The sequence below is a fragment of the Protopterus annectens genome, chromosome 8.part0 (genome assembly GCF_019279795.1).
Source record: "Protopterus annectens isolate FY-2018-M chromosome 8.part0, PAN1.0, whole genome shotgun sequence".
In the NCBI taxonomy this organism is placed as follows: Eukaryota; Metazoa; Chordata; order Ceratodontiformes; family Protopteridae; genus Protopterus; species Protopterus annectens.
This window is the reverse complement of record NC_056741.1, coordinates 1,667,347,689-1,667,375,175: the sequence shown is the minus strand read 5'-3', so window position 1 is coordinate 1,667,375,175 and position 27,487 is coordinate 1,667,347,689. Positions and strand designations below refer to the sequence as shown.

At 35.7% G+C, this 27,487-nt stretch overlaps 1 protein-coding gene across 4 annotated transcripts in view; it reads left to right on the top strand.

Moving 5' to 3' along the window:
* Nucleotides 1-27,487, top strand: part of ROBO4 (roundabout guidance receptor 4) — a 1,497,877-nt gene that overhangs the window by 925,332 nt on the left and 545,058 nt on the right. For all 4 annotated transcript variants that reach the window (XM_044081194.1, XM_044081193.1, XM_044081195.1 and 1 more), the window contains one exon: nt 10,467-10,793. In XM_044081194.1, coding sequence (XP_043937129.1) covers nt 10,467-10,793 — 327 coding nt within the window. The remainder of the gene's footprint in view (nt 1-10,466; nt 10,794-27,487) is intronic.

The following is a 27,487-nucleotide window of genomic DNA, read 5'->3' as shown; positions in this document are numbered from 1 at the left end:
AATTTTCATTAGCTTCCAAATTCTGGATCAGAGAAAAAGTATAAAAAAAGCTATTCCCTTAAAAATATATATATCTATATATTTATATTTATTCATTTAAATGGGTAATTCGATCCTGAACATTTTTTCTATTGCAATAAAAATGACATGTCAGATTGTTTCTGAAAGACAGATGCAATACAGTCTCAGTAAGATCATTAGTCAAAGATGTCTTAACTATAACTTAACTATAGAGAAATGCCCCCAACACTGTCCATGCTGACTGTATTTTGCTTTATTTATCACTATCAGTTGACATGAGTTATATATCTGCTACATTCACTAATCTGTTGACATCTTCCTCTGGTGGTATAAGTAAGTCATTTCATTCTATACTTTCCATTAGTTATTTACCTTCCATGATTTCTGTAACCTGATGAGCATGCTGTGGTTTGGAATTAGTGGTCCCTTTGCTTTCCCACTGACATTTGAGGGATCTTGAAAGCCTGTCAAAGGATTATACTTCGGAAGGCAATGCAAACACTGAATCTCTAAAAGCCATTTTGACTGAACCAGGGTTTTTGGCATGTTCTCCACTGCTGAGTGACCATGGAATTGGTATGTGTAAGTTAGAATGGGTATGGGAGTCCCCTCTCAATAGGGTTTGCAGGGTGATTTGTCCCAATGCAAAAAATGCTTGAAATCGTATTCACTGAAAGTGTTTTCAGCAAATGACATGTGTTCATTTGTCCATCGAAGAATAATATTGCACTTTTTAAATTTAAGGTAAATCTCTGCTGTTTCTTAAATTATTTGTGCTTTGAACAACAATTTGACTTGGAAAAAGTGCATTTCCTTACACTGTTGTCTCTGATGCATTGTTTGCCTTGAAATCATCATCTAGAAGGACTATTCTAACTAGTTGTTTGTGGTACCTTTACACTTGTGGCCTTCTTTTAGTGTGTTTTTACATTAGGAGGACCAGAATTACCTGTCTAGTGGCAGTAGGTGATGGCCCAGTCTATATGAGTTGGGAAACACCCAGAAGAGCTCTAAGTGTGGTTGTTTCATTGGCCATTGGGCTCAGAAGTCAGTTTACTGCTGTGTTAGTGCCTGTATACATTTGATGGGTTTGTGCACAGCTGCTCATTATGCAGTAGTGTTTAGCAGTGTGCTGTATAGATGCAAACATCTAGAAAGCAAAATGACGCTATAGAACTGCCCATAAACTGTACACTGCAACTCAGTACGTATAGTATAACTACCATTTGCACACTGAGTAGGAATGCCATTAAATTCAGTATTATATAAATGAGTCTGCCTCAAATCCCAAAGTACATTTAGTAGCCTTCTGTTAATCTCCTTACACCCCTCCCTTGTAGTTCACCAAGTAAAGGACCTGACAACATGTATAAGCAATTCCCCAACTTCTCAGCAGCTAGCTTGGGGGACATGGGTATCCAGAGACAATGTAGCAATTCTCTCCTGTACATCGACAACCACTTAATCCTTAAAGTTACAAATACAGCATGCAAGAGATGTACTAACACAACAACACTAGAGGCCAAACTCTGTCATACAAGTACACATAATATATACCAGGTTGTCAAAATAATGAAGACTAGACACCTCATGCATAGTGCAAACACATGCACACAGATTATCATATGCTGAGGCACTTACATGCAATCTTTCTAAACTCCAAAGACCTCCTAGATTTTCCAGCTGTAATAATTATTCTAAACAAACCCAAAGGCACTCACCAAATCCAGTATCTAACACCACACATGCAGCTGTATCAATGGCAGTCAAAATATAAAAACAATAAGACAGCAAATGCACTCACTCCAATGAGTCTAGTCATATGGAACTCCATTGTATGACATGCTGACACTCCACTCACCAGGAGAACATAAAGGAGCAAGGATCCATCAAGTTACTCAAGTCATTATATCACAGATAACAGTATTATTCAGTCATAGTCCATATAGGTGTAAATGACCTGAGACATACCACCCTAGACTATACAAAGAGAGTCATTATAGATCCCTATGAGTGTGTGTCACACACAGGTACATGCCTTGCATGGAGCAGCATTCTACCCTGCCAAGGATGTTGCCACAATATGAACAGAAGACGATTCACTTTAAACAGTGGTGTCATTCTAGAGGGATCTAATATTTATCAGCATGGAAGGATGTGGTTAACAAACCACATTAGTTTGCCAAGGTTGGACTGTCCCTGTCTCCTCTAGACTTTGAATATAGGCTAAAACTTTATTCTCACCCAGAGCCTTTTTAAGACAATGCCAAATTGACAAACCTAACAAGATAGCAAAATCAACTCAAATATTGCTGCTCAGTGCCAGCAGCCTAAACAAGAAATTCTACCCCCCCAAGCTCTCCTCAACTTGGAATGTATATAATATTTACAATTACTGAGACACAGAAAGCATCTCAGCAGTACAAGATTTCAGTGCCTTCCACACATTTAGACCAGTAGCTGCACACATATCCCATACCATATCATAGCAAGCTTTAGATCACCCCGTATGTCTCACAAAATCCATAGCTCATACTTAGACCTACTGGAGATTAACCATCCAGCCAAACACCGTATTCACTGGGGACTTCAATTGCCACACTATAGATTGGAAATCCTATTCAGCCTTTAACTTGCAGAAACAGAGATTACTGGACTTTGTTAACACAAGCACCTTTGACCAGATAGTGCATACTCCCACTAGAGCTTCCAACATACTGGACCAGTTACTCACAAATACAAGAGAGTGCTGAATAACCCCCCCATGTCACATCCTCACTGGTAAAGTCTGGTTACAAGCATGTCTCCTTCTAAATAAAAAACATAAAAATCAATTCAGTAACCCCAATAACTCCTGTAACAGTTAGGAACTACTCCAATACAAACTGCCATTTATTAAGTGATAGCTTGCCAAAATTCAATGCTTCTCCAGACACAGAAAGCATATCTTATGCAGAATTTTTCACATAAACCCTACACAGCTATGTCAATGGCTGCATACAGGCTGCTGTACTTAAAAATAATCCCAAAACAAACTCAAAAAACAAACACCTTGGTGGAATCCTAAATTAAACAGGTTAATTGTCAAAAGGAAAAAAAAGTCATAGCTAAAATGAGGAAGTGTAACTCCCAAGAAGATTAAATAACTCAAATCTACACGAAGAAAACAGCAACCAAGGAAAACAGCTCTCACTAGTTTTTATTGATTAAGTGCTTTTCATCCTGCTGATATGCAGAACTTCTTCAGATACAAATAAAATACGACAATGGAGAAGTGTGCCAAACTGTAATTCCAGGAAACAAAAACCACAAAAGCACATGAGTCTGGTTCCAGACAAAACAACTACACAATAAAGCCCAAAGGTTGTCTCTCTTTATTAAACTGTGAGTTTAATAAAGAGAGCAACCTTCGAGCTTTGTGTGGCCATTTTGTCTGGAACCGGACTCAAGTGTGCTTTTGTGTTTTTTTGTTAACTGGTCTTCAGATACAAACATACAAAAAGTATGTTTGCATCTGAAGAAGTTCTGAGTATCAGCAGGATGAAAAGTGCTTAATCAATAAAAACTAGCTGGTTTCCTTGGTTGCTGTTTTCTTCATGTAGATCCGCAGTTTTTAGTGCCATTCTTTCAGCTTCTAAGATAAGATAACTCCCTAATCAAACGAAAAAGAAAACTAAGTGAGTTATTAAGACCATGAAAGCCAATTATGAGGTCAAGATAGCCTCCTAGGCCAGACTTCCAAGATGGCTCCATATTGATTAACAGCTTAATTGTAGCTCACTTGGTGTGAAAACAGAAACTCAGAAGACAGAGTCAGTAAACTTGTATTTTTGGGTAAATTTCAGTAACTGGCTAGCAAGTGCACTGCCAGGATGCCAGCAAAAAAGAAATTCAGAGAACCTGAAATAAAATCAGTCACAAAATTTGAGAAAAAGCCATGAAAGGGAAGAATTATACAGCTGTTCAACAAAAAGCAGTACAAGCTCCTGCTTTGGTGCAAGACATGACTTCCAGTAACCTAGAGGACAAAACAAGCCAAATGTACTCAGAGCTGATTAAAATAAAAAAAAACTGAAGGAGTATATCAACTCAAGTAACAAAAGGCTGAGATGTTCAGATGAGGTGATACAACTACAAAGATCAGAGGTTGAAATTAAGAAAAGACTAGCTGAATATGAGACTGCTCAAGAAGAAATGTTTAAAAAAAATAATAGAAATCAAAAACAGAGCATGTAGGGAAAACCTGAGATTTTCTGCTGTACCAGAGAAGCAGAAGGAACAGACTGTATTCATTTTATGAAAGCACAAATAAGCAACTGTATTGGTATTCCACAGCAGGAGCTGTTCATTGAAAGGCCACATCAAGTGTATGCTTCAAACTTAGCCATGAGAAAGCATCCTAGACCTTTAATAGTAAAGATGCACTCCTACTAGCAGGAGGAGTTGATTCTGACAAAACTGTGGCAGAAGGACAAAGTGCTAAAAGTGGGAAACAGTAGAAAATGATTACTCACTATATACCAGGCAGAACAGGGGTAAATTTATTCCACTAATCAGGGATTGTCAAGAAGCAGGTGTAAGGCTCATGCTGCTGTACCCAGCTATTTTCAGAATATTCTTTCCTGGAGGGACAAAATCATTTTTCAGTTCAGAACATGCTAAGGAGGAAATACAAAGTTTGTCCAAACAAAAGTTAGCTATGAAACAGAAGACAATTTTGCTTCTTGTTCTTCTGATAGTAAAGCCCACAGAAAGACTGTGCCAGTGAAAAATTTTCCAATAATTCAATGGAAAATGCTTGTGGGACAGAAACAAGCATGAGGTGACTAGAAGAACTAGGAGTACATTGGAAATGAAGCAGGCACTATATTTGAAATATGGAGATCATCAGGAATAAAGCTATCAACTCAGAAATGGACAAATAAATGTGAGATTACAAAGCATTGATTATATTTATAAAACTTGACAGAACAAGAACACCTGGAAATATTGGACTTTTTCGAATTTTTTTAAGTTTGATTCTAAAACATATGCCCTACTTTATGTCATTAATGTTTGGAAGAGCATTTAGGAAGGGGAGGAAGGAAGGAAGGAGTTGGACCATCAATAAAACAACATTTTGTTCTTAACAGTAGTTTTTATTTATTTGACATTTGTTAACCAGGTTGGTCCAATTGAACCAGAAGCTCATTTTCAGTGGAGACCCGAGGAGAAAAGCTCTAGTGTAAATACAAACAGTAATGAACATGCATTTTGAGATTAGATACAAACAATAATGAGCTTACAGCTGAGTTTAATCAGTCAATAAAGAAAAAAAAGGGAAAAAAAAGAAAAACTGTCAGTACATATAGCAGAGAAAGGAGGCAGAGAGAATCTGGTACAAGGTAGATTTAAAATAATGTTGAAAAAAGAGACACTAAAGTATATGCATATGTTATTACAAGTATAACAACACTATTCCATATGAGAGAGTACTTAAATACAGTAGTATGTTTATAATGCATAATATAATCTGCATGCTATAAAGTAAAACTTCCTCAGTTATTTTTGAGTGTAATGGGGATACTGAAGTAAACATGTGCAGATGTTTTGTTTTTTCCCTTGTTCTTTCTTTCTCCATGTTCAGTTTTAAGAAACATAGGCACTGCAATGTAAAAAAAAAAAAAAAAAAAAAAAGAAGAAGAAAAGTCTGGTCTAAAGAGCATGTTAAAAGAATATTTCATGCACTTTTTCTCAGTGTTGAATAGCGGAATGACTGGATTAAGTACCTTGGCTTGATCTAGTAACAAGTTTTAAGAGAAAGCAAATAAATAAATAAATAAACAAACAATGAAATAAATGAGTGCCTGTAGAAGCAGTTGTGTATCTTATTCTCATGTCTCCATGGAGACAATCTGATAAAGAGCAATAAGAACAGAATACTTCTTTCCTTCAGTGGCTAGACGATAATGTTTTCTGAAAGCATTCAAGTATTTTCCCAGTCTGGAAGAGTAATAAAGATAAGACAAAAACAGACAGCACTTAGTAGATGCACAGGCTGTACCATGCTTCTTAGAATGGATAACCTTATTTTTTTTTTGGGTTAATCCAAGTCTGTGAGTGTAGCTGTCAGTTTGGGACAATTGCTTCAGTTAGGAAAGTAAAACTTTAAATATTTGAAGATATACATAGTTTTTCTGTTAGTATTAAGTTAATATGTTTTAGGGGTGTGTTGGTGGTGTTTTTTAGGGCTTTTAATAAAACAGTTTTGTGAGATGTGACATAGGCTCAAATGGATATGATAAGAAACAACTACATAAAAGATCAACCTGCTGAATATTAGTGTATGATTGTAACACAAATGCTGGAACTGGACACTTAACAAAAAACTGTTACACATAAAAAGTGGGAATAACTTTTTAACATACTGACACTTTCCATATTATCTGTAAATGCAAATGGTCTCACAGATACATACAAAGCAGAAACAGTAGTGAACTATATTAAAAATGTAGATTGCAAATAGCTATGCTACAGGAGACATATTTGGAAAGAACTGAGCTTGTGAATTTGATAAAGAAAGGTTTTCAGGATGGTTATTCAGCAGAATACCTAGAACAAAAGAAGAGAGGAGTACTTATATTAATAGCAAAAGGAGCTTCAATAGTGATAGAAGAGAATAAAGAAGAAAAAAATGGTAGATTTGTAGTACTAAGGCTCTACTGGCAAAGGAGGAGGATTACCCTGGCATGTATTTATATTCCACCTAAAACTGCTATAATGGAGCTTTAGAAAATTTGGGGAGAAATAATCAACTTTAAGCATGGAATAATACTTACAGGTGATGACTGGAATTTGATTTGCAGCAATAAAGATATATCTGGGGGGACAGAAGGGAAAACATAACAAAGGACGTTAGATTTTTGAAGAAATTTATGAAAATATTTGGCATAGAAGATGTGAATTCAGTAGTAGGAATCCGGAGTGAATTTATATATTACTCCCCAAAGTACAAAAACTGGGCTAGGCTACACAGAACTTATATTTCACAGAAATATAAGTTCTGTCTAGCCTAGACAGAACTTATATTTCACAGAAACATGCATTTAATTGAAAGTTTTAATATGCAACCAAAAACCATGTCAGATCACATACCAATGATAAGTAAATAAAACTGCAGGGTAATGAAATAAAAATGAGAAATTGGCACTTTCCCACTTATCTATTAAAAAGACAGGGACTTAAGGAATGGGCAGTGGAAATTATTCAGGAGCTATTAGAGAAGATACAAATTTCTTCTGAAAATATAGCTAGGGAGTGGGATAAAATTAAAGTGGAGTATAAAACATGGTGGAAATAAAAGAGAGAGAGATATGGTTAGGAAGTAGCAATAATTATTTAGAGGGAGTGACAAAGGGTGAAGTACCATAGGAGAGAGGGAATCTCACAGAAGAAAAGCAGCAATTGCAGAATGCTAAACAGAAAATAAGGGATTACCTTGATAATAAGCATGAGTTTAGAAAGATTGCTATCAAGCAACTGCTTTTGGATACTAACCACAGAGCACAAAATATTTTAGCACAATGGCTCATTGAACAGAAAGTAGACAGGGTTATTGCCAAGCTTGGGGATCCTTTAACAAGGAAGATAACAAGAGATCTTATAGCGGTCCTAGAAATATTCTGGAAATTTTATGAAAATCTGTATAAAGTAGAGAAATATGGAAATCAAAAAAAGGTACAAATGGAAATGTTAATGAAAGAATTAAATATGCCAGGGTTAGAGGTGGATGAGGCTAAATTGTAACAGTTAAGATTGGAGGAGATGAGATAAAAATGGTGATGTATAACTGAATCTATAGGAAAGTTCCCAGGAATAGATCGTATTCCTGTGGCAGTTTAGAAGCTAGGAAGGAACAATGATAAAGATCTGCAAGGTTTGATTTAACAGTATTTTAAGAGGAAGAGAAGCACCAACATCCTGAAAGAAAGTGGTGGTGTCTGTAATACCTAAAGAGGGTAAAGACCCATCATATACAGCCCCGTTTATGTCATAAACCATTATTATAAAGTGTTTACATCTATAGTGGCTAAAAGAGCAGCTAAAAGAATGGCAGAGGTGATGCCAAAATTGATAGCTATGGATCAATGTGGTTGTGTGGAGAGGAAGCAAACATTTGACAACATTAACAGAACAAAGATGATGCAGAGGGAAGCAGAATGTAAGAAAATACCACTGTTGTTGGAGAGTCATGATGCAGAGAAAGTATTTGACAGAGTAAGCTGGGAGTTTATGAGCAAGGCAATGGAAGCAGTTGCATTCCCTGATAAAATTATAAGGTTGATTGTAAGAAAATTATAAGGTCTTATACATAGGTCAGGCATATTTTTATCAGTCAGAGGATAAGTTGTAGATAGCAATTAATAGAGAGCTGAAGGATATTATCTGGGAGGGGAAGGCAGCAAGAGTCAAGTGGGATAAAATGGGGCAGTGGTTCAGTGGTTAGCATTGTCACATCACAGCAAGAGGTTCTCCGGTTTGATTCTCGGCTGGGGTGCCTTCTCTGTGGAGTCTGCATATCCTACCTACATTCATGTGAGTTTCCTCTGGGTGCTCCAGTTTCCTCCCATGTTACAAAGACATACATCTGGAGCATTTCTCCTTGGGGTCGTCCACTGAAAATTGGCTCATTCCAAGTCAGACTTTCCCTGTAAACAAATGTTAAATAAATAAAATAAATAAGCTGGTTCTTCCAATAGTACAAGGCACTTTGGGATTACTCAATTGGAAGAGGTATTTTGAGCTATACAGTTAAGTTTCCTATACATAGCACAAGCAGAAAGTTATAATTCAGAGTGGAAAGGCATGATCAAGAAAAGGGAGGAAGCTCAAAAAACAAGGAGATACTAAAATGTTGGATGAATATCCTTCAGGAATAACAATAACCATACAGAATATTATATTCATAAAGTAGCAAAAAGTATTTTAAGAAATAAGCCAACATGGGAATGGAGAAAGGAGATTCTGCTGATAGTGATGTCTGCAATTAGGGATAGAGACAAAAGGCAGGAGGGGGCTGGAATTTATTGGAGAAAACTGACAAAAGAACCAATGTATTGGCAGCAAATAATTAGAGGGGGAAAAAATAATAGAATAGCAAGGAGGCAAATAATTTATTTGGACTAAAGGCTAAAGATTGCATTCCCTATCAAGGATTGATGCTAGAGTATTCACAAAGAGAAAGAGATAGGGGATCCTAGTGAAAGACCAGTGCTGGTAGAGTTTTAGCAAAGTCTATAACAAAAGTTGCTGTAAAAAAGGATTAATTAGTAGTCCATATAAAATATTGCATGAGAACTGTAAGAATCAGACAAGGTTGGCAAGGATTGGGAAGAGAGATTGGATAAGCAATTAACAAGGAAACAATGGGGTATATATGTATGTTACCCAAATATGCATCAAAGTCTAGAAGATTTAGGATCTTTGCATGGAAGTGTTTACACAGGTATTTTTATACTTCAAGTAGATTCTAAAAATGTTTTCCTCAGGTAGATAGCAAATGTTGGTGATGCGATGGGGAAGAAAGAGTTACGTGATAGTGCCCCTCCTGGGCCAAAGACAACCATATGTCCTCCTTCAGCTCTGTTGGAAACTTTGAAGGTAGCACACAGCAATGTTTTTTAAAAATGCCACATTCACTGAGTCAGTTAATATAGTGAACCTGTTGGATGACAAATTCAGCTCCAACACCCCCCCACCACCACCACCACCACCACCATACTTCTCAATTATCCAGATTTTCATAGAATCTCCTGGCAAATCATTGAGAATTGAAGTCACTAAATAATGACATACATTTGAGTTTCAGACACCATATCCTTCAGAAAAAATGCACGCTAACACAAATTCTGTTATTCCAGATTTATTGTGCTAAGAGGTATGCCCCCAACTCATCCACAGCCACCCCCAGGGAATACCTCATACTTAACCCCACCAACTATAAATAAGGAGCAGTTCCTGGCTGTGCTTTCTAAGGCCAAAAACACCACTTCTATGGGCCCTGTTATTATCGGGGGATGCCTCCTGAACAGCCTGAAACATGACTTATCCAGGCCACTGGAATCAGTATTTTTCTATAGACTCAAAACAAGTTTCATGCCATGGGAGAAGAGAAGAAAACAAGGAATGAATGAACTACCAGGGATAGGACTTTCACTGGCATGGAAGAGGGGGAAATTAAAGGGATAAAACTCCTTTAATTAAGGCAGCCATTTCTTTTGTTTCCAAAAGATCAGATATACTGTGTATACCCTTTTGCTAAGAGTTGCTTGCTTTTGTTAGTTCTCACATTATGAGTGAAAGAGATTGCCTATTCCAGCCAGAGATGTAGGAATGTGTAGTGAAAAACTCACAATTTCTGTTACATAATACTGAATGCTATCATCCACTAATTCTTGTTTCTGCAGCACTATCATTTGACAGGAAGAGACAATGTTTCCAAGGTCAGAGTATTCCTGTAGTCCCAGATGCCTCCCTTTATGGGACACTTTACGTTGACCTACCAGGAAGGACTATGAAGACCTTTGGCAACCATCGGGCTGCTACAACTCTCACAGAAGACTCCAAGTTGTCAGTTCCCCTGGGCTACCCTGATCCTAGTCCCATGTTGTCATCAAAAAGTAGCAACGTGAACACTGTCATATGTTCTGATGATGAAGACCAGATTCCATGGAAAGCAAAGTCTTCTGGACAGATAACTTCAACTGACCTCTGGGATCAGATTGGCAAAAAAGGTGAAATCTCTGACAGCACAGTCTGTTGGTCAGTTACACATTAATTTATTGCATTTTTTGTATTGTTTAGTTATATAAAGGACTTTAAATTGCAATGCCTTGTTTTGAAATATTTATGAAAATTAGTTACATACCTATCTGCTGAATGGATGAACATTGCCTTTCTCATCAGAGGATAGTTTTGCCAACTCTTTGTTTGTTGAGTACCATTTGGATTTATTTCATTACAGCATACAGTATGTAGAGATGCATAAAACACTTCTCAGATGATATTCTGCCCTTAAGCTGCAGTCATGGAAGATTTACCTAGTGTCATGATGTGACCCACAACCACACTGCAAGTAATGCTAGTTCACTTAGATGAGTGAGGAAGTCCAGAATGATTTGTGTAATGAAGCAGTAGTCACTTTTGTAGCTGAAGTCCACAAAACATTTTGGTATCAAAAAGTAGTCATTTTGTGTGAGGGTAAGTACGCATCCCTATCTGTAATGTAAAAAGGGAGGAATGTGAGTGTTACTGCATGTGAGTGCTTTACAAAGGAGTAAGCACATATCACTATCTGTACTGTAATGAGAGGGTTACTTTATGTGAGTGCCATACAAAGGCCAAGTACACATCTGTATTCATACAAAGGGGTAAGTACTTGCCCTTTGTAGCACTGTTATTGTATATGATTGTTGTACAAAGGGTTAAGTACACATCATTACCTGTAGTGTTAAAAGGGGGAAAGTAAGTTTTACTGCATGTGAATGTCAAATACATAAGTACACATCACTATATGTACTGTAATGACAGTAAGTGTTATTGTATGTAACTGTTGTACAAAGGGGTAAGTACATATCAATATCTGTAGTGTGATAAGGGGACAGCCAGTGTTACTGAATGTGATTGCTGTACAAAGAAGTAAGTATGCATCACGTTCCTAAGCACCCTGGAATCTATCAAGGTCCAACCCAACACTCTCTTACTAGGAGACTTCAGCTACCCCTCCATCAACTGGGAAAACTACTCAAGCACCAATACACTGGCCCAACTCTTCCTGGAATTCATCAGTTCCAATGCCCTGGACCAGCTCATTCTGATTCCCACTAGAGGAAGCAACATCCTTGACCTGGTTATTACTAACATGGGTGATCATTGCTCTACACCAATAGTCAATCCCTTCCTGGTCAGATCCGGCCATAAACTAATCACCATGGAAATCCACATCTCACCCACAACCTTCGAAAAGGTAACCACCTTGAAAAACTTCTCCAAAGCTGACTTTGGACTCCTAAAAACAGAGATGGCTAACTTCACATCACCCATGCCAATGGAAAATAGCTGCATGACTGCTGAATCATACACCAATGCACTGTGTGAACATGTACACAAATGCATGGAACTAGCCATACCAAACAGAACCAAGGCGCTCTCCTCCAAAAAAAGGAAGCCAATCTGGTGGCCCCATGCCATTAATAAACTCTAAAACAGAAGGAAGAAACTGTTGCAGGAAACTCCCTTATTAGCCTCAACAAAAAGTTGAGATCCCTCATCAAATTCTCTAAACCCAGCTATGAAGGCAGAATTGCAGCAGACACTAAAAACAGTCACAAAGCCTTCTATAGCTATATCAAGAACCTCTATGGCAATACCCAGATTTGCTCTGAGATACTGCACAATGGTACCTCCTATACTTGGGCAACAGATATTGCCAACATTTTGGCCGACAGATTCAGTGCCAATTTTACCCCCCTCTCCTCCCAAAGGACCAACCACAATACCAGAAGAATGCCAGGCACCCAGAGTTACTGCAGCACAGGTTAAAGCTGCATTGTCCAACGCCAATAATGCAGCTTCCATGGTGCCTAATAATATCCCTGGCTATGTTCTACATGAATTACAAAGTGAACTGGCATCACATCTGTGTGCTCTCTTCAGTCACAGCCTCACCTCAGGCTTTGTCCCTACTGAATGGCACACTGCTACAGTCATCCCTCTCCATAAAGGGGGAGTAACTACAGACCCTGGGAATTTTTGCCCTATTAGCCTGATGAGTCTGATATGTAAATCTATGGTGACCATCATCATGGACCTGATTAACAAAGATATAGGAAATCTCCAGACTCTAGACCCCATGCAATTTGGCTTTGTGAAAGGGAGATCATGCCTGCTCAACCTAGTTGTCATATTTGAGTCAGTCACCAGGGCTGTGGATGAAGGTAAGGCAGTGCATACAGCCTACCTCAATCTGGTCAAGGCTTTTGATACCATTCCTCACTCGAGAATTATTGATAAACTCACCAAACTAGGCATCAACCCCTATATCATTTGGTGAGTTATAAACTGGCTCTCAGACAGAACACACAGTGTGAAAGCAGCAGACTCCAAGTCAGACTGCTGACCAGTCACGAGTGGAGTCCCACAGGGATCAGTCCTGAATCCTCTCCTGTTCGGCATGTATTTCTCAGAAGTCCAGGCCAACACAAAGGGACTCTGGCTGACCAAGTTTGCAGATGACTGCAAGCTGGGAACCATTATTAACTCCCCAAGTGATGCAGACATTCTACAGAAAGGCCTCACTGAGACCAATGACTGGTGTCGAAACCATGGCCTTAAGCTTAGTGCCAAAAAATGCATCATCATCCCATTTGGAAAAACTCAGTTCACACTAATTACCACATCGATGGGAGCCCACAGAACACTAAAGGCATTATAAAAGATCTGGGGACACAGGTTGACAGCAACTTCTCCTTCAACCACCACATTGCCACTGTGGTCAGAAAGCCCTTCTATGTGGCACATCTCATTACCAAGGGCTTTGTATACAGGAAGAAAGAGGTCATTGTCTCTCTCTACTCTTCCCTCATTACACCAATCATCGAGTATAATGCCCTATTTGGCATGTACCTCACTAGACACCTGCAACAGCTGGAGAGGCCACAGAAGTACCTCATGAAGAGGATCATTGGCATCAAACACATGTCTTATGTGGACAGACTCAAGACTCCAGCTATTCTCCATCTCATATTTCCTACTTAGAGGTGATTTCTGCTTGACTTACAAAGCCACGGCTGACCCAGCTCTGTTAGAAATGCTACATCTAAAGAAATCCCAATCCCTCTGCACCACACACTCCAGAGACCTCAACCTCATTACCACAATCAATAAAACATGCTGGAAGGACAGGTTCCTCACCCAGAGACTCCCCATGCTCTGGAATAGACTTCCCATACATGTCAAGCAGAGCACCTCGGTGACCCTCTTCAAGAGAAATCTTGATGAGTGTATGGGTAATAGAAAGTTTACCCTGGGGATCACTCCAGTGGCTCTACTTGATAGAGGCACTGGGAACTAACATCGGGCAGCACAATGCCAGGGCACTTCTATGGGCTAGGCTTGTAAAGGCTCCACGGCCATTACTCTAGTACACACTTATGAATCACTGTCTTTAGTGTATGATGGGGAAAGTTAGTATTACTATATACGACTGTTGAACAAAGGGATAAGTACACATCACTATCTGTGGTTTAATGAGGAGACAGTTAGTGTTACTGTATGTCATTGTTCTACAAAGGGGTAAGCAGACATTACTATCTGTAGTGTAATGAAGGGGACAGTCGGCATTACTGCATATGATAATTGTAGAAAGGAGTAAGTACACATCACTACCTGTAGTGCAATGAGAGGGACAGCCAGTCTTACTGTATGTAATTGCTGTACAAAACAGTAAGTGCACATCAGTATCTGCAGCATAATGTGGGGGACAGTCAATTTTACTATATGTGATTGTTGTATGAAGGGCTAAGTATGCATCCCTAGCTGTGGTGTAAGAAGGGAGAAGTCATTGTTACTGTAAGCTCATAAGCCTATTACTTATTATACAGCAGGAATTTCTTATTGTAACATTTGTTAATGTCTGTTATGTACTTCACAGATAAAGATTCTAGTTGTCTACTGATGTACTATGGTCTTCATCTGTAAATATGTTGTAAGTAATTGCTATATTAAATTGTTAATCGCTATGTAATCCAATGTAACTACTGTCTGTTTATTTTAACTGTGGAGCTTTTCTCCCCAGGCCTCCACTGAAAATGGACCTACGTCCAGTCGGACACTCCCAGTCAACAAATGTAAATAAATAAAATAATAAATAAAACTGTATATGATTGTTGCACAATGGCATAAGTATAAATAACTATTTGTAGTGTAGTGATGGAGAAAGATAGTTTGACTGTCTGTGATTCTTGTATAAAGGGGTAAGTATGCAGCACTATCTGTAATGTAAAAAGGGGGAAAATCAGGTTTAATGTTTGTGAGTGTCGCACAAATGGTTAAGTGCACATCACTGTCTGTAGTATAATGAGTGGTCAGTCTGTGTTACTGTATGTGATTTTTGTGCAAAGGTGTAAGTAATCATCAGTAACTGTAGTGGAACAGGGGAGAAAGTCAGTGTTACTGTATGTGCATGTTGCATAAATAGCTAAGTATGCATCACTATCTGTAGTGTAATGAGGGGAAGTCAGTGTTACTGTTAGTGATTGTGGTACAAAGGGGTAAGTACAATTTACTATCTGTAGTGTGATGAGGGGGGACTTCATTGTTACTGTATGTGATTCTTATACAAAGGGTTAAGTACACTTCAGTATCTGTAGTGTAATAAGGGGAAAGTCAGTGTTACTGTATGTGATTGTCATACAAAGGGATACGTACATATCACTACTTGTAGTATTATGAAGAGTACAGTAAGTATTACTGTATATTATTGTTGTACAAAGGGGTAAGTACACATCACTCACTATAGTGTAATGAGAGGGACAGTCAGTGTTACTAAATGTGATTGCTATACAAAGTGGTATGTATGTATCACTATCTGTAGTGTTACAAGGGGAAAGTCAATGCTACTGTGTGTAATAGTTGCACAAAGAGGTAAGTGCACATCACTATCTGTAGTGTAATAAGAGGGAAAGACAGTGTTACACTATGTGACTGTTGTACAAAGGGGTAGTAAGTACACATCAATATCTGTAGTGTAATGTGGGGAAGAGTCATTGTTACTGTATGTGATTGTTGCAAAAAAGAGGAAAGCAAGAATCACTATCTGTAGAGTATTTAGGGAGAAAGATAGTGTTACTGTATGTAATCATTGTATAAATTGGAAGTACACATTGCTATCTTTAGTTTAATGAGGAGACAGAGTTACTGTACGTCATTGTTGTACAAAGGGGTAAGCACACATTACTATCTGTAGTGTAATGAAGGGGACAGTCAGCATTACTGCATATGATAATTGAACAAAGGAGTAAGTACATGTTACTACCTGCAATGCAATGAGAGGGACAGTCAGTCTTACTGCATGTAATTGCTGCACAAAAAAATAAGTACACATCAGTATCTGCAGTGTAATGTGAGAGACAGCCACTTTTATTGTATGGGATTGTTGTATGAAGGGGTAAGTATGCATCCCTATCTGTAGTGTAATGAGGTGGAAGTCATTGTTACTGTATATAATTGTACAATGGGGTTAGCATGCATAACTATTTGTAGTGTAATGATGGGGAAAGATAGTTTGACTGTCTGTGATTGTTGTATAAAGGGGTAAGTACCCATCACTATCTGTGGTGTAACAAGGTTAAAGTCAGTTTTACTGTCTGTGAATGCCACCCAAATGGATAAGTACACATCACTGTCTTTAGTGTAATGAGAGGTTAGTCTGTGTTACTGTATGTGACTGTTGTACAGAGGGATTAGTACTCATTATTAACTGTAGTGTAACAAGGGGGAAAGTCAGTGTTACTGTATGTGAATTTTGCACAAATGGGTAAGTATGCATTAGTATTTGTAGTGTAATGATGGGAAAAGTCATTATTACTATATATGATTGTTGTACAAAGGAGTAAGAATGCATCACTATCTGTAGTATAATGAAGGGGAAAGGTAGTGTTACTGTATGTGATTGTTGTACAAAGTCATAAGTATGCATCACTATCTGTAGTGTAATGAGGGGAAATTCTTTGTTACTGTAAGCGATTGTTGTACAAAGGGGTAAGTACACATCACTATCTGTAGAGTAATGAAAGGGACTGTCAGTGTTACTCTAAGTATTCGTTGTACAAAGGTGCAAGTGAGCATCACCATCTGTAGAGTAACGAAGGGGTCATTCAGGTTCGCTGTATGTGATTGTTCTACAAAGGTGAAAGTACACATCACTATCTGTAGTGTAATGAGGGAGACAGTCAGTGTTACTCTATGTGATTGTTGTACAAAGGGGTAAGTACACATTAGAATATGTATAGCAACAAGGGATGAAGTCAGTGTTACTGTATGTGACTGGTGTACAAAGGGGTAAGTACACATCACTATCTGTAGTGCAATGATGGGGACATTACATGTTACTGTATGTACTTGTACAAAGGATTGAGTACGCATAACTATCTGGAGTGGATCGAGGGAGAAGATAGTGTTAATGTCTGTGATTGTTGTACAAAGGGATAAGTACACATCACTATCTGTGGTATAATGAGGGGATAGTCAGTGTTAGTGCATATGAGTGTTGTACAAATGTGTAAGTACACATCACTACCTTTAGTCTTATGAGAGGGGCAGTCAGTGTTACTGTATGCAATTGTTGTACAAAAGGGTAAGTATGCATCTCTATCTGTAGTGTAATGATGGGGCAGACAGTGTTACTGTATGCATCACTATTTGTTGTGAGATGAGGGGGGAAGTCAATGTTACTGTATGAGTGTTGCATAAAGGAGTTTGAACACATCACTATCTGTAGTGTAACAAAGGGGAATGTCTGTTTCTGTATTTTTGTTGTACACAGTGGTAAGTACATATCACTATCTGTAGTGTAATGAAGGGACAGTCAACATTTCTGCATGTGATTATTGTGCAAAGGGGTTAGTACACATCACTGTCTGTAGTGTAATGAGAGGGTGGTCAGTGTTACTGATTGTGATTACCATACACATGGTTAGTACAAATCACTATCTCTAGTGTCATGAGGGGGACTGTCAGTATTACTGTATGTAATTGTACAAACAGGTAACTACACATCAGTATCTGCAGATTAACAAGGGGAAAGTCAGTGTTACTGTACATGAGTGTCATGCAAATGGGTAAGTACACATGATTATCTGTAGTGTAATGAGAGGAGCAATCAGTCTTGTATGTAATTGCTATTCAATGGGATACATATGCACAACTATCTGAACTGCAATGAGGGGGAAATTTAGTGTTACTGTATATGACTGTTGTACAAAGGCATATTCACATCACTATCTGTAGTGAAATGAGTGTGCAGTCAACATTACTGTAGATCAGAGTGCAGCGTGTGTGTGCCATGTCTTTAAAAAGCATGAGAGACTGTGCATGCATGTATAAATTCCAGACACATGAAATCCCTAGTGCCATTTTGAAGAAGCAGCCAGTGTGTAAACATGTATGATCACAGCAGTTAGTTTGTATATAAGTTACTTAGTCATAGTCAAGTAAGCTTTACAGTAATGTGTTTGTATAGAATAAAGCTGCTTAAACAGAGCCCATGAAGACTCGTTTATTTGTGTACCAAACAAAAGTGACATGGTGTCAGAAACGGGATGGAAAAGAACAAAACATTTGGAGCCATGGGATGTAAAGGCAACAGTGAAGGTAAAACCAAGAGAAAACAGTGCAAACATAACCAGATGGAATTAAAGGAAATGAAAAGCAACACAAATTATTTACTCAATGCAAAGAGGCAAGAAAAGACATTACAAGGGCATAAACTGCATTATCAGGCAAGTGGAAAGCTCAAAAAGTTTGTTAACTAAAGAGAATGTTTAACTCATTAACCCTGAGTACCTTCTCATGGCGCCTGCGCGTTTAAGCCCGAGTGCACCATGAGAAGATACAATTTTCAAACCGTTACCCCCGAGTGCTTCCACAAGCAAGAGAAAGTGTACAGCTGATTTGTAGTTCACCTTAATGTAAAACACTCTGAAATCGTAACTAAATATGTAATTTATCATATCTAGTTACGATTCAGTGTGTTTTAACATTAAGGTCACATTGACGATTTTTCAGAAAAAGCATTTTAAAAGTTCTTGCTAAGCAGTGGTGGCAGCCAATCGGATTCTTGCATTCCGAGCCACCACTTGCATAACACCTCCACCCCCAACCTAAGCTTCTTTTGTTCTCCCCTAATAAATAGTGGGTCCAGCAGCAGGTATTTCCTTCCTTCTGCAAAGAACTGGAGATTTTACCTGCTACTGAATCCTCTATTTTATGTCACCAGTCAGGGAGTTTACGGACCGCCATATAGGCACTACCAGGAGTTCCCGTTCAGCCACTGCAGTTTAGAGTTCCCGGTCAGCATCCTTCTTTTCCTGCCATTCCCTACCTAAGTGGTGAGGTACTGTACTTGTTTGTTTCTGTAAGAGTGCTCCTTTTATGTATATAGTACATTCTACTTCAGGTTGCTGCCATACGTTAGCTGTGCAAACTAAGTTCTTCCTACATAACAGTGTAATTTTAACTTGTACAGAGGATAGTTGACAGGGCGCCTGCAGGCAGGTGCAAGGGGGTGCACTTGCACCCCCCTGGAGCAGGCTGATTTTATTTTAATTTAAAAAAAAGTTTTTTTTAAAGGGCATTCCTCTTTACGAACGCCCTTTGCATCGGTGGCAGATTTAGGCATGGGCGCCGCCACCCCCTTTTTAAAGTTGTCAATCCCAGTATCTGTCCTACACTGTATTATATTTTAACTACCTTAATAAGTGAAGCTTGCACTGAAACTTTGAGCTGTCGATCGTGGAAAAGATTATGCACAGTCAGTTGTTAGAGGACTTAATGAACTGTCCGGAGAGATTATTGAGCAAAAAATGAAAAAAATAAATAGTGATATCCGGGATTACAATATTGGTTATGCCTTTGTGCTTTATGGCAAAAACCAATAAGAACAGATGCCGAAAGGGCGGACCTCCCTGTGATAGTGAGGGGAACAAGAAGCGTTATGGAGTGTCTTTCACTTCATTGGAAGTGAGTGTTAGTGGAGTAAAGGGAGACAATGAAGAAGATCCATCTTATCCCCACTGCTAGTGGCTTAACAACCAGGTTATCTGGAGGATCATTTTCGTGATGGATTCCAAAAGGGGAACACTAGTCGCAAATGAGGGCATTGTGACAATTCAAAAGATAGACAGCAGTGGCAAGGAAAAAAGAAGAGCTGGTATTGACTTTAAAACTATTTTGTGTGTTGCATGAGACTTACAATGTCTTGAAAAGAATGACAATGTAGCATTGAATTTGTGGGGGTGGGTTTTACCTGATGCTGTAATTGCTGTTTCAAATCTTGGTTTGAAATTTATACCCACTGTTCTGCCTAGGTCTTACATGTTGAAAATTGATATGTTCAGTTTTACAAGAAGGTTGCATTTGATTTATTATTTTAATCAACAGTCTAAAACTGTATTTGTTGATGTATTAAATATTTCAGGAGACAGTTTTGAGGAAATGTGTTTTTCCTTGTGATTCTAGTTTATGTGATGATTCTAATGCTTATTGTCTATTAGATACTTCTTTTTTTAAAACAAGTTTATTGTTTTTAACATACAAGAGAAATATCATAACAATTTTATACAAGTAATTAAAATAGATATGATTATAACAATCAATAAAATAACCAAAGTATTTACAAAGACATCCACTACAATCAAATCAGTTAATTAAACTAAAATATCATGCTATTGAAGTTAAGATTTTTTTAACACGTTTTGTAAAGTATCCCATATAACATAATAAGATGTTTTTCTAGTAGTTCTTGATTTTATTGTCATCAATTCCATATGGCACACTATAGTCATAACATTTTTAAATTCATTGAACGAAGGAGGTGTATCTGAAATCCAATTTCTGGTTATTATTTTTCTAGCCACTGCTAGAATAGACCATAACAAGGGAAGCTTAACCTTTTTAACACTTTGAGGTACAGGAGTGTTGAATAATATGAGAGATTTAGAAATAATGAAATTATCTGTAAAAAGAGCCTGCAAAAAATCATTGATTGACTTCCAATATTCTTTCAATTTTATACAGTCATAAAACATATGAGCCCAGTCAGCATTAATTTCTACATTACATCTTTTACATAGATTATCTTTATTATTTATTTTATTCATCATCAAAGGTGTATAAAAGGATCTATGTAAAAATTTCCATGTAAAAGTCTCCAGACAATGGAAGAAGTAGTTTTATAGGCAGATTCCAATATATATTGTTTATCTTGTTGATTTGGTGGGTCACCATTAATGGAAGTGAAATAATTCCAGTAGGTATCTACACTGTAAAAAGTTTCTTCTCTGATAATTTTATGTATGTATGAAAGCTTACCTTTATCAGAAACTTTATGTTGTAAATTTAATATCAAGTAATCAATCAGTGTTGGGATAGATTCTCTAACTGTTATAGACATTAAATCAATTTTATTAATGAGATGTTGTCTAAAGGTCTGAACTTCTAACCAACAAGTTTCTCTCAGATCAAATTCTTGTTTTAAGAAGTCTAGATTTTTAACTTTATTATCAGATAGCAACTGATACCAGTACTTTAGATCATTATCTGTAGCTAAATGAGTTCTTTCAGAAGTGGATGACAAAAGCATACCTCGTGTATACATTATAGGGGATATAATAAAATTCCATTCCTTATATTTAGGATGCATGAATATAAAATTATGATAACTAATAATAATGTTTAATGGATAACTAACTGTATATTTTGGTGTAATAGGTGAAGTACAAAATTCTTTTAGTAACCATAGCATGGAGTTATTTACAATCATATTTTTATGTGTTAAGGAGATTTTCATGAAGTGAATACTAATTAGTTCCCATTAATCTTTCCATTTTGCAACATATGACTGATCTATTAAAAAAGTAATAACTTTTATAATGGAAGAGATAGTATATAAGTTAAAGTCTGGAAAAGAAATACCCCCTTGAGAACAGCTATTAGTATGTTTCTTTAATGCAATTCTAGGTCTATTAGGTACCCATAGGAAATTTAACATTAGCGTATTCAATTTCTTGATAATTATTTTTGTAGGTGGGAGTATTATTGATTGTATTAAGTATAATATCTTGGGGAATATTATCATTTTAATAATTGTAAGTCTCTCTTCCATAGTAAAAAACATATTATTCCAGGTATTGAAAAGATTTTGTATATTAAGAAAACAGGTATTATAATTATTATGTATAATAGATTTAATATCTTTAGTTAATATTATACCTAGATAAGTTATCTGTCCTGAATTGGGCACATATTTACTAAAATCACTAATGAGAACATTATTTCGTGTATATATAGGTAGTATTTTAGTTTTTTCTTCATTGAATATTAAACCAGAAATACTTTTAAAATTCATCATTTTATCAAATAGAGACTGCATGGAAGAATTAGATCCTGTTGATGTAATTAGAACATCATCTGCAAAAAGTTGAATTTTAGATGTTGTATTTTCATCTATTTCAAATCCTTCTATATCAGTACTATTTCTGATCAGATTAGCCCAAGGCTCCATTATTAAAGTGAATAATAATGGAGAGAGTGGACACCCTTGTTTTGTACCTTTAAAAATGGGTATTTTTTGTGAGACATATGTTCCTATCTTAATGCAAGCCAATGCTCCTTTGTATAGATGCTCAATTAGATTTACAAATGCATCTGAGAAGTTTGTGCACTTCAGTAAGGTAAACAAGTAGTCCCAACTTACTGAATCAAATGCTGAACTTATATCAAGACTAATAAGTGTTAAGTCTTTCTTTCTTCTATTTGCAAAATCAATTAATGTAAGAGTCCTCCTAATATTATCAAAAGTGTTTCTATTTACAATGAAGCCTGTCTGATCTATATCTATAATGCCTGGGATGATTGTCTTCAATCTATCAGCAAAAATACTTATAAACATTTTATAATCAACATTAAGTAATGAAATGGGTCGATATGAAGTACATCTAGTTGGGTCTTTATTAGGTTTTAAAATTGGCGAAATAAATGTGTATTGCCAAGATGGGGGGTTATTAGCTCATTTTGGGCCAAAATAAAAACCTTATGTATTAATGAGTATGTACTTTTAGAAAGAATTTTATATATCTCTGGTATAATACCATCATTACCTGGTGCTTTGTTTGATTTAAGCTTGTTTATTTGTGTAACAACCTCTGTATATGAAATACTTTTATCCAATAGTTTAATCTGTTGTTTATTAAGTTTTTTATTCATGTTCGTAGTTATAAATTCCTTTATTTTATCTTTAGGTTCCATGTTAATGTTATTATGATTAATTTTGTGAAAGTGATTTCTAAATTCATCTAATATTTCTGGTAGACTAGTAACATTCTTCTTTTTCCTTAGAGAGAAAATTTCTTTGATATGATTTTGCTTATTCAACCTTTTTGTTTTGTTTTTAAGTCTATGTAAGTATTTGGGGCTTATTGAGTAAGACAAAACTTGTATTTCTCTAAAGTTATTTTAACTTTATGGGTTAAAATTTCTTTGTATTTCTCATTTAGTTTGTTTATTTCTTCAATGACTTTCTTGTCCATAATATTTTCTTTATTATTATGTTTATAAGAGTCTAATTTACTTTGAATATCTAACAATTCCTTATCCCAAGATTTCCTTTTATTATTATACCATCTGATACTTTTTCCATATAGATATGATTTTAAAGCATCCCAAACATAAACAATGGAAACTTCAGAAGTATTATTTATGTCTAAAAAATGTTGTACTTCTGAAAGTATATATTCTTTATAGTCTTTTAGTTGAGTTAAGTATGCTGGTATCCTTTTGATCTGAACATTGTAAGTATTTTTTATCATGAACTCAAAAACAATTGAATTATGATCAGATATAGGACATGAAATGATTTTAGAATTAATTAATTCTGTTACCATCTGGTAAGAAATAAAGACTCTATCTATTTTTGAATAAGTTTTATATCTGTTAGAAAAAAAAGGTGTATGGTAATGACTTTGAGTCTATCTGATTATTAATATCATTTAAATGATAAGAATTAACAAAATCCTTTAAATGTTTTGCATTAGATGTAATTTTCCTTTTTCCTATAGTAATAGTATCATTTTCATGTAGGATACAATTAAAGTCACCTGCCAAAATAATATCTCCTATAGAAAATGATATGATCTTATCAAGATGGTATTTCACTGTATTAATACCAATTCCTGGTATCCAATATACATTGATTAATGTATAAGTCTTTCCATTAATTTGTATTGTAATCATACAAAACATTCCTTTATCATCTCGATAAATCTTAATGGTTTTAGGAATGGGCATACTTTTATTCCATAAGATAGCCACTCCTCTTTTTTTCTGAGTGTGCTCAGAACTAACCAATACTGTATATTTATTTGTGGCTAACTTATCAATATCTTTTTTCAGGAGATGTGTTTCTTGAAGGAATACTAAATTGGCCTTATGTAAATTAATGTATCTTATTAAGCTTACCCTTTTACACGGGTTATTTAGTCCATTAATGTGTAAAGAAATTCCTTTTAGAGTAGTCATTTGGCATTTTTAAAACATATAAAACTTATAATCAAAATAACAATTAACAAAATAAATAATGTTATACCTCCTCCTTTAAGTGTACCTTTAAATATAGCTGTATTTATTGAATCTCTTATGGGATTTCGTATAAAATTCAATTTTGTTTGTAGTGACAAAGAGCTTACAAAATGTATTGTGGATGTCAGAACTATATACATACAACAGTGAACAAAAGAAGATAATGTAAGGATTAAACCTTGCACCCAGCCTGGAGTTAAAAACTCCAACTTAGAGTAGCACATACTACTCAAGTTAACCCCCTACCCTAAGCAGCAGTACCTCAGCTGCCACCTTATCAATTTAATACTAGTTATAATTAACTTAAATTAACAACTTTCAATTAGATTATCTGGTAAGACAAAGCTATACATTTGATAAATCAGCATCATATAAACAAATAGAAACTTTTAAAAACAATTCATACTGCTATGTACATCTATTTAATATAATACATTTATAATCAAATAGCATTCAAATAAACTTGATATTCGGAACCAAGAAGAGAGAGAGAAATAAAAGAAGTGAGAGGGAGAGAGAGAGAGAGAAAAAAAAAGGGGCATATCTACATATTAATTTATTCAAAGTTTGTAAGAATAAGTTCTGATGTTCATTCAAAATCAATAACTTAGGCTATTATGGTTCAGACAGTACATATGTTAAGATGTACCTATTTTCTGTCATAGAAATGCAGTTGACAGCTTCCAAAAGACATTAAATTACTTGCATCAAAGCTTTTTTCTCATACTTATTATTTCCAGTTAAATAAAATATTATATCTATAGAAATAGTTATAAATCATACTGCATAGCTATGTAAATTCTCAAATATACTTGTATTATTGTGTAGAAAGCCATCTGTATTTTATATATCTGAACTGCTGCTTTAAAATATGTCATATGACATCTTCTAAAATAGAGTCATAAAGATATTTATACTTGTCAGTCAGATAAATCAAATGAATTATAGCAATGTATATGTTTAAAACATAGGTTTTACATACATTAATATGTTGCAGTCAAGTAAACTTTCAAAAACATATGTATAAATGTTTCACTTTCTATGCCTTCTAAAATATCACATTTGCTTACTATGGGATACTGAATCATTTAAAATCATTATAACTTTCATATTTTGTAAATTATAACATGAATAAATAAATAGTTATAAAAACTAACTCACATTTAAAAGTTATAGAGTTCATTTTCTATCGCAGAGTCGCATTTGCAGCAGTTCTACTTCCTGGTAGAGTGTTCTTCTTGAATCTGCGATGTGTCAGTGTGAATTCAGGGGTCAAAGTTCAAATTGACTGTATTCAGCTTCTCTGCATGAATTCTGAGAGTTGAAGCTTTTAAAACAACTCGAGGACACTATTCACGAGGTAACCCACATCCCAAATTGTCTCCCTTAACATTCTGGTGGGAATTTTGATAAAAACAAGTGACTAACATTCATTTAGCAATATAAATGAAGCTAAACAGAGCAAAACCTTCGCGAAGTATTTTACATGTTATTACAGCCTCTATGAAAGTGAAACCAAGCCCACAGTTATTAATATGTAATAGAACTAATTATTTATGCCCCTATTCAATTTTTATACAAATCTTATTATTAACTGTATCAGTATGATCAAAAGCATGTGAATGTACTAATATGAAAGGAAATAGAGAGAGAAAGTATATAAGAAAAAAAGGAGAGTAGAGAATAAAAGAGAGTAAGAAAAAAGATAAAAAAAAATGAAAAAGGAAGCTATAAAAAGTATCTACAGTGGAATATTACTTGCTGTTTATATTAATAAAGATGAATATGAAACATATTATTTATTATTAATTAATTCTAATTATTATTAATGAAAGCATGACAGATTATTTGTAGACAAGTAGAAGCAATAGAACCAAGGAAGTATAATTAGCAATAGCATTTAAACAGCATATATACTTTTTTACAAGGAATAAATAAGTTATTATTTCATTTATCATATTTTCATTACACTTCTCTCCCTGCCCTCCCCCACCCCTTACTCAATGCATAGTCTAAAAAGAATGTCATTATTTAAAATAAAAGAAAAGAAGAGAAAGAAAGAAAGAGAAAAAAAATGTATCAAGTTACTAACCTTGGTTCTCTTTGTCAGAAAGAGAAACATATTGAATGATAGCTTGTTATTAGTTCCTCAGATATTTTGACTGATTATGAAACAAAAACAATTCTTTGTACACAGAAAATAACTTTGAATAAATCTTTTTTAGAATATTTGTGGCTTTCTGAAAATGCAGTGACTGTATTTAAAAAGATTAATGGTGAAGAAAAAAGAGAGAGAAAAAAAAAGAAAAAACATTGAACAAGTCATTTGTTTTTTAGTCTCTTTTTCTTCTCTGAAGTCTTCCATGAAGCCTCTGTTGCCAACCTCTTTAATGAAGGACTAGCCCATTCCATTTCCTCTATTTTATCCAAAATCTTATTTTTTTGATAAACAGCAATGCAGAGTCTAAGTCTTTAAAAATTTTAGGGCCATCAGGAAGGAAGATTTTCAGCTTGGCAGGAAACAGAAGGTAGGTTTTAAACTGTGCTTTCTTAAGCTCCCTTATTAATGGCAGAAAAACTTTTCTTTTAGTTATTACCAAGGAAGAATAATCATTGTCAAAACGCACAGTTGCCTCATTAATTTTAACAGGTGCTTTAGCCCAAGCAGATTTAAGTACCATCTCTTTATCAAAAGATGATAGAAATCTAACTATAACTGATCTAGGATACTTTTTGTTAGAGTTAGTATTAGCTATAGATCTATGGGCTCTTTTGATACCAAAAGAAAAAGCTTCTGGCAAGTCTAAAGTTTTAGGGAGCCATGTATTTAAAAAAGAAGTACTATTGTTACCTTCAATATTTTCTGGCAGTCCAAAAATCCTAATGTTATTGCGCCTAGATCTATTTTCCAGGTCATCAGGCTTTGTTTGTAGATGTGGATTTTGTTTCAGCAAAAACTCAATGTTGATTTCCTCTTCTTGGATTCTATTTTCCATGTCATTTACAGTCTCTTCTATGCCTGTAATCTGAGTCTTCTGTTGTTGCAAGTCTATATGTAACAAGTCTATTTGTTTTG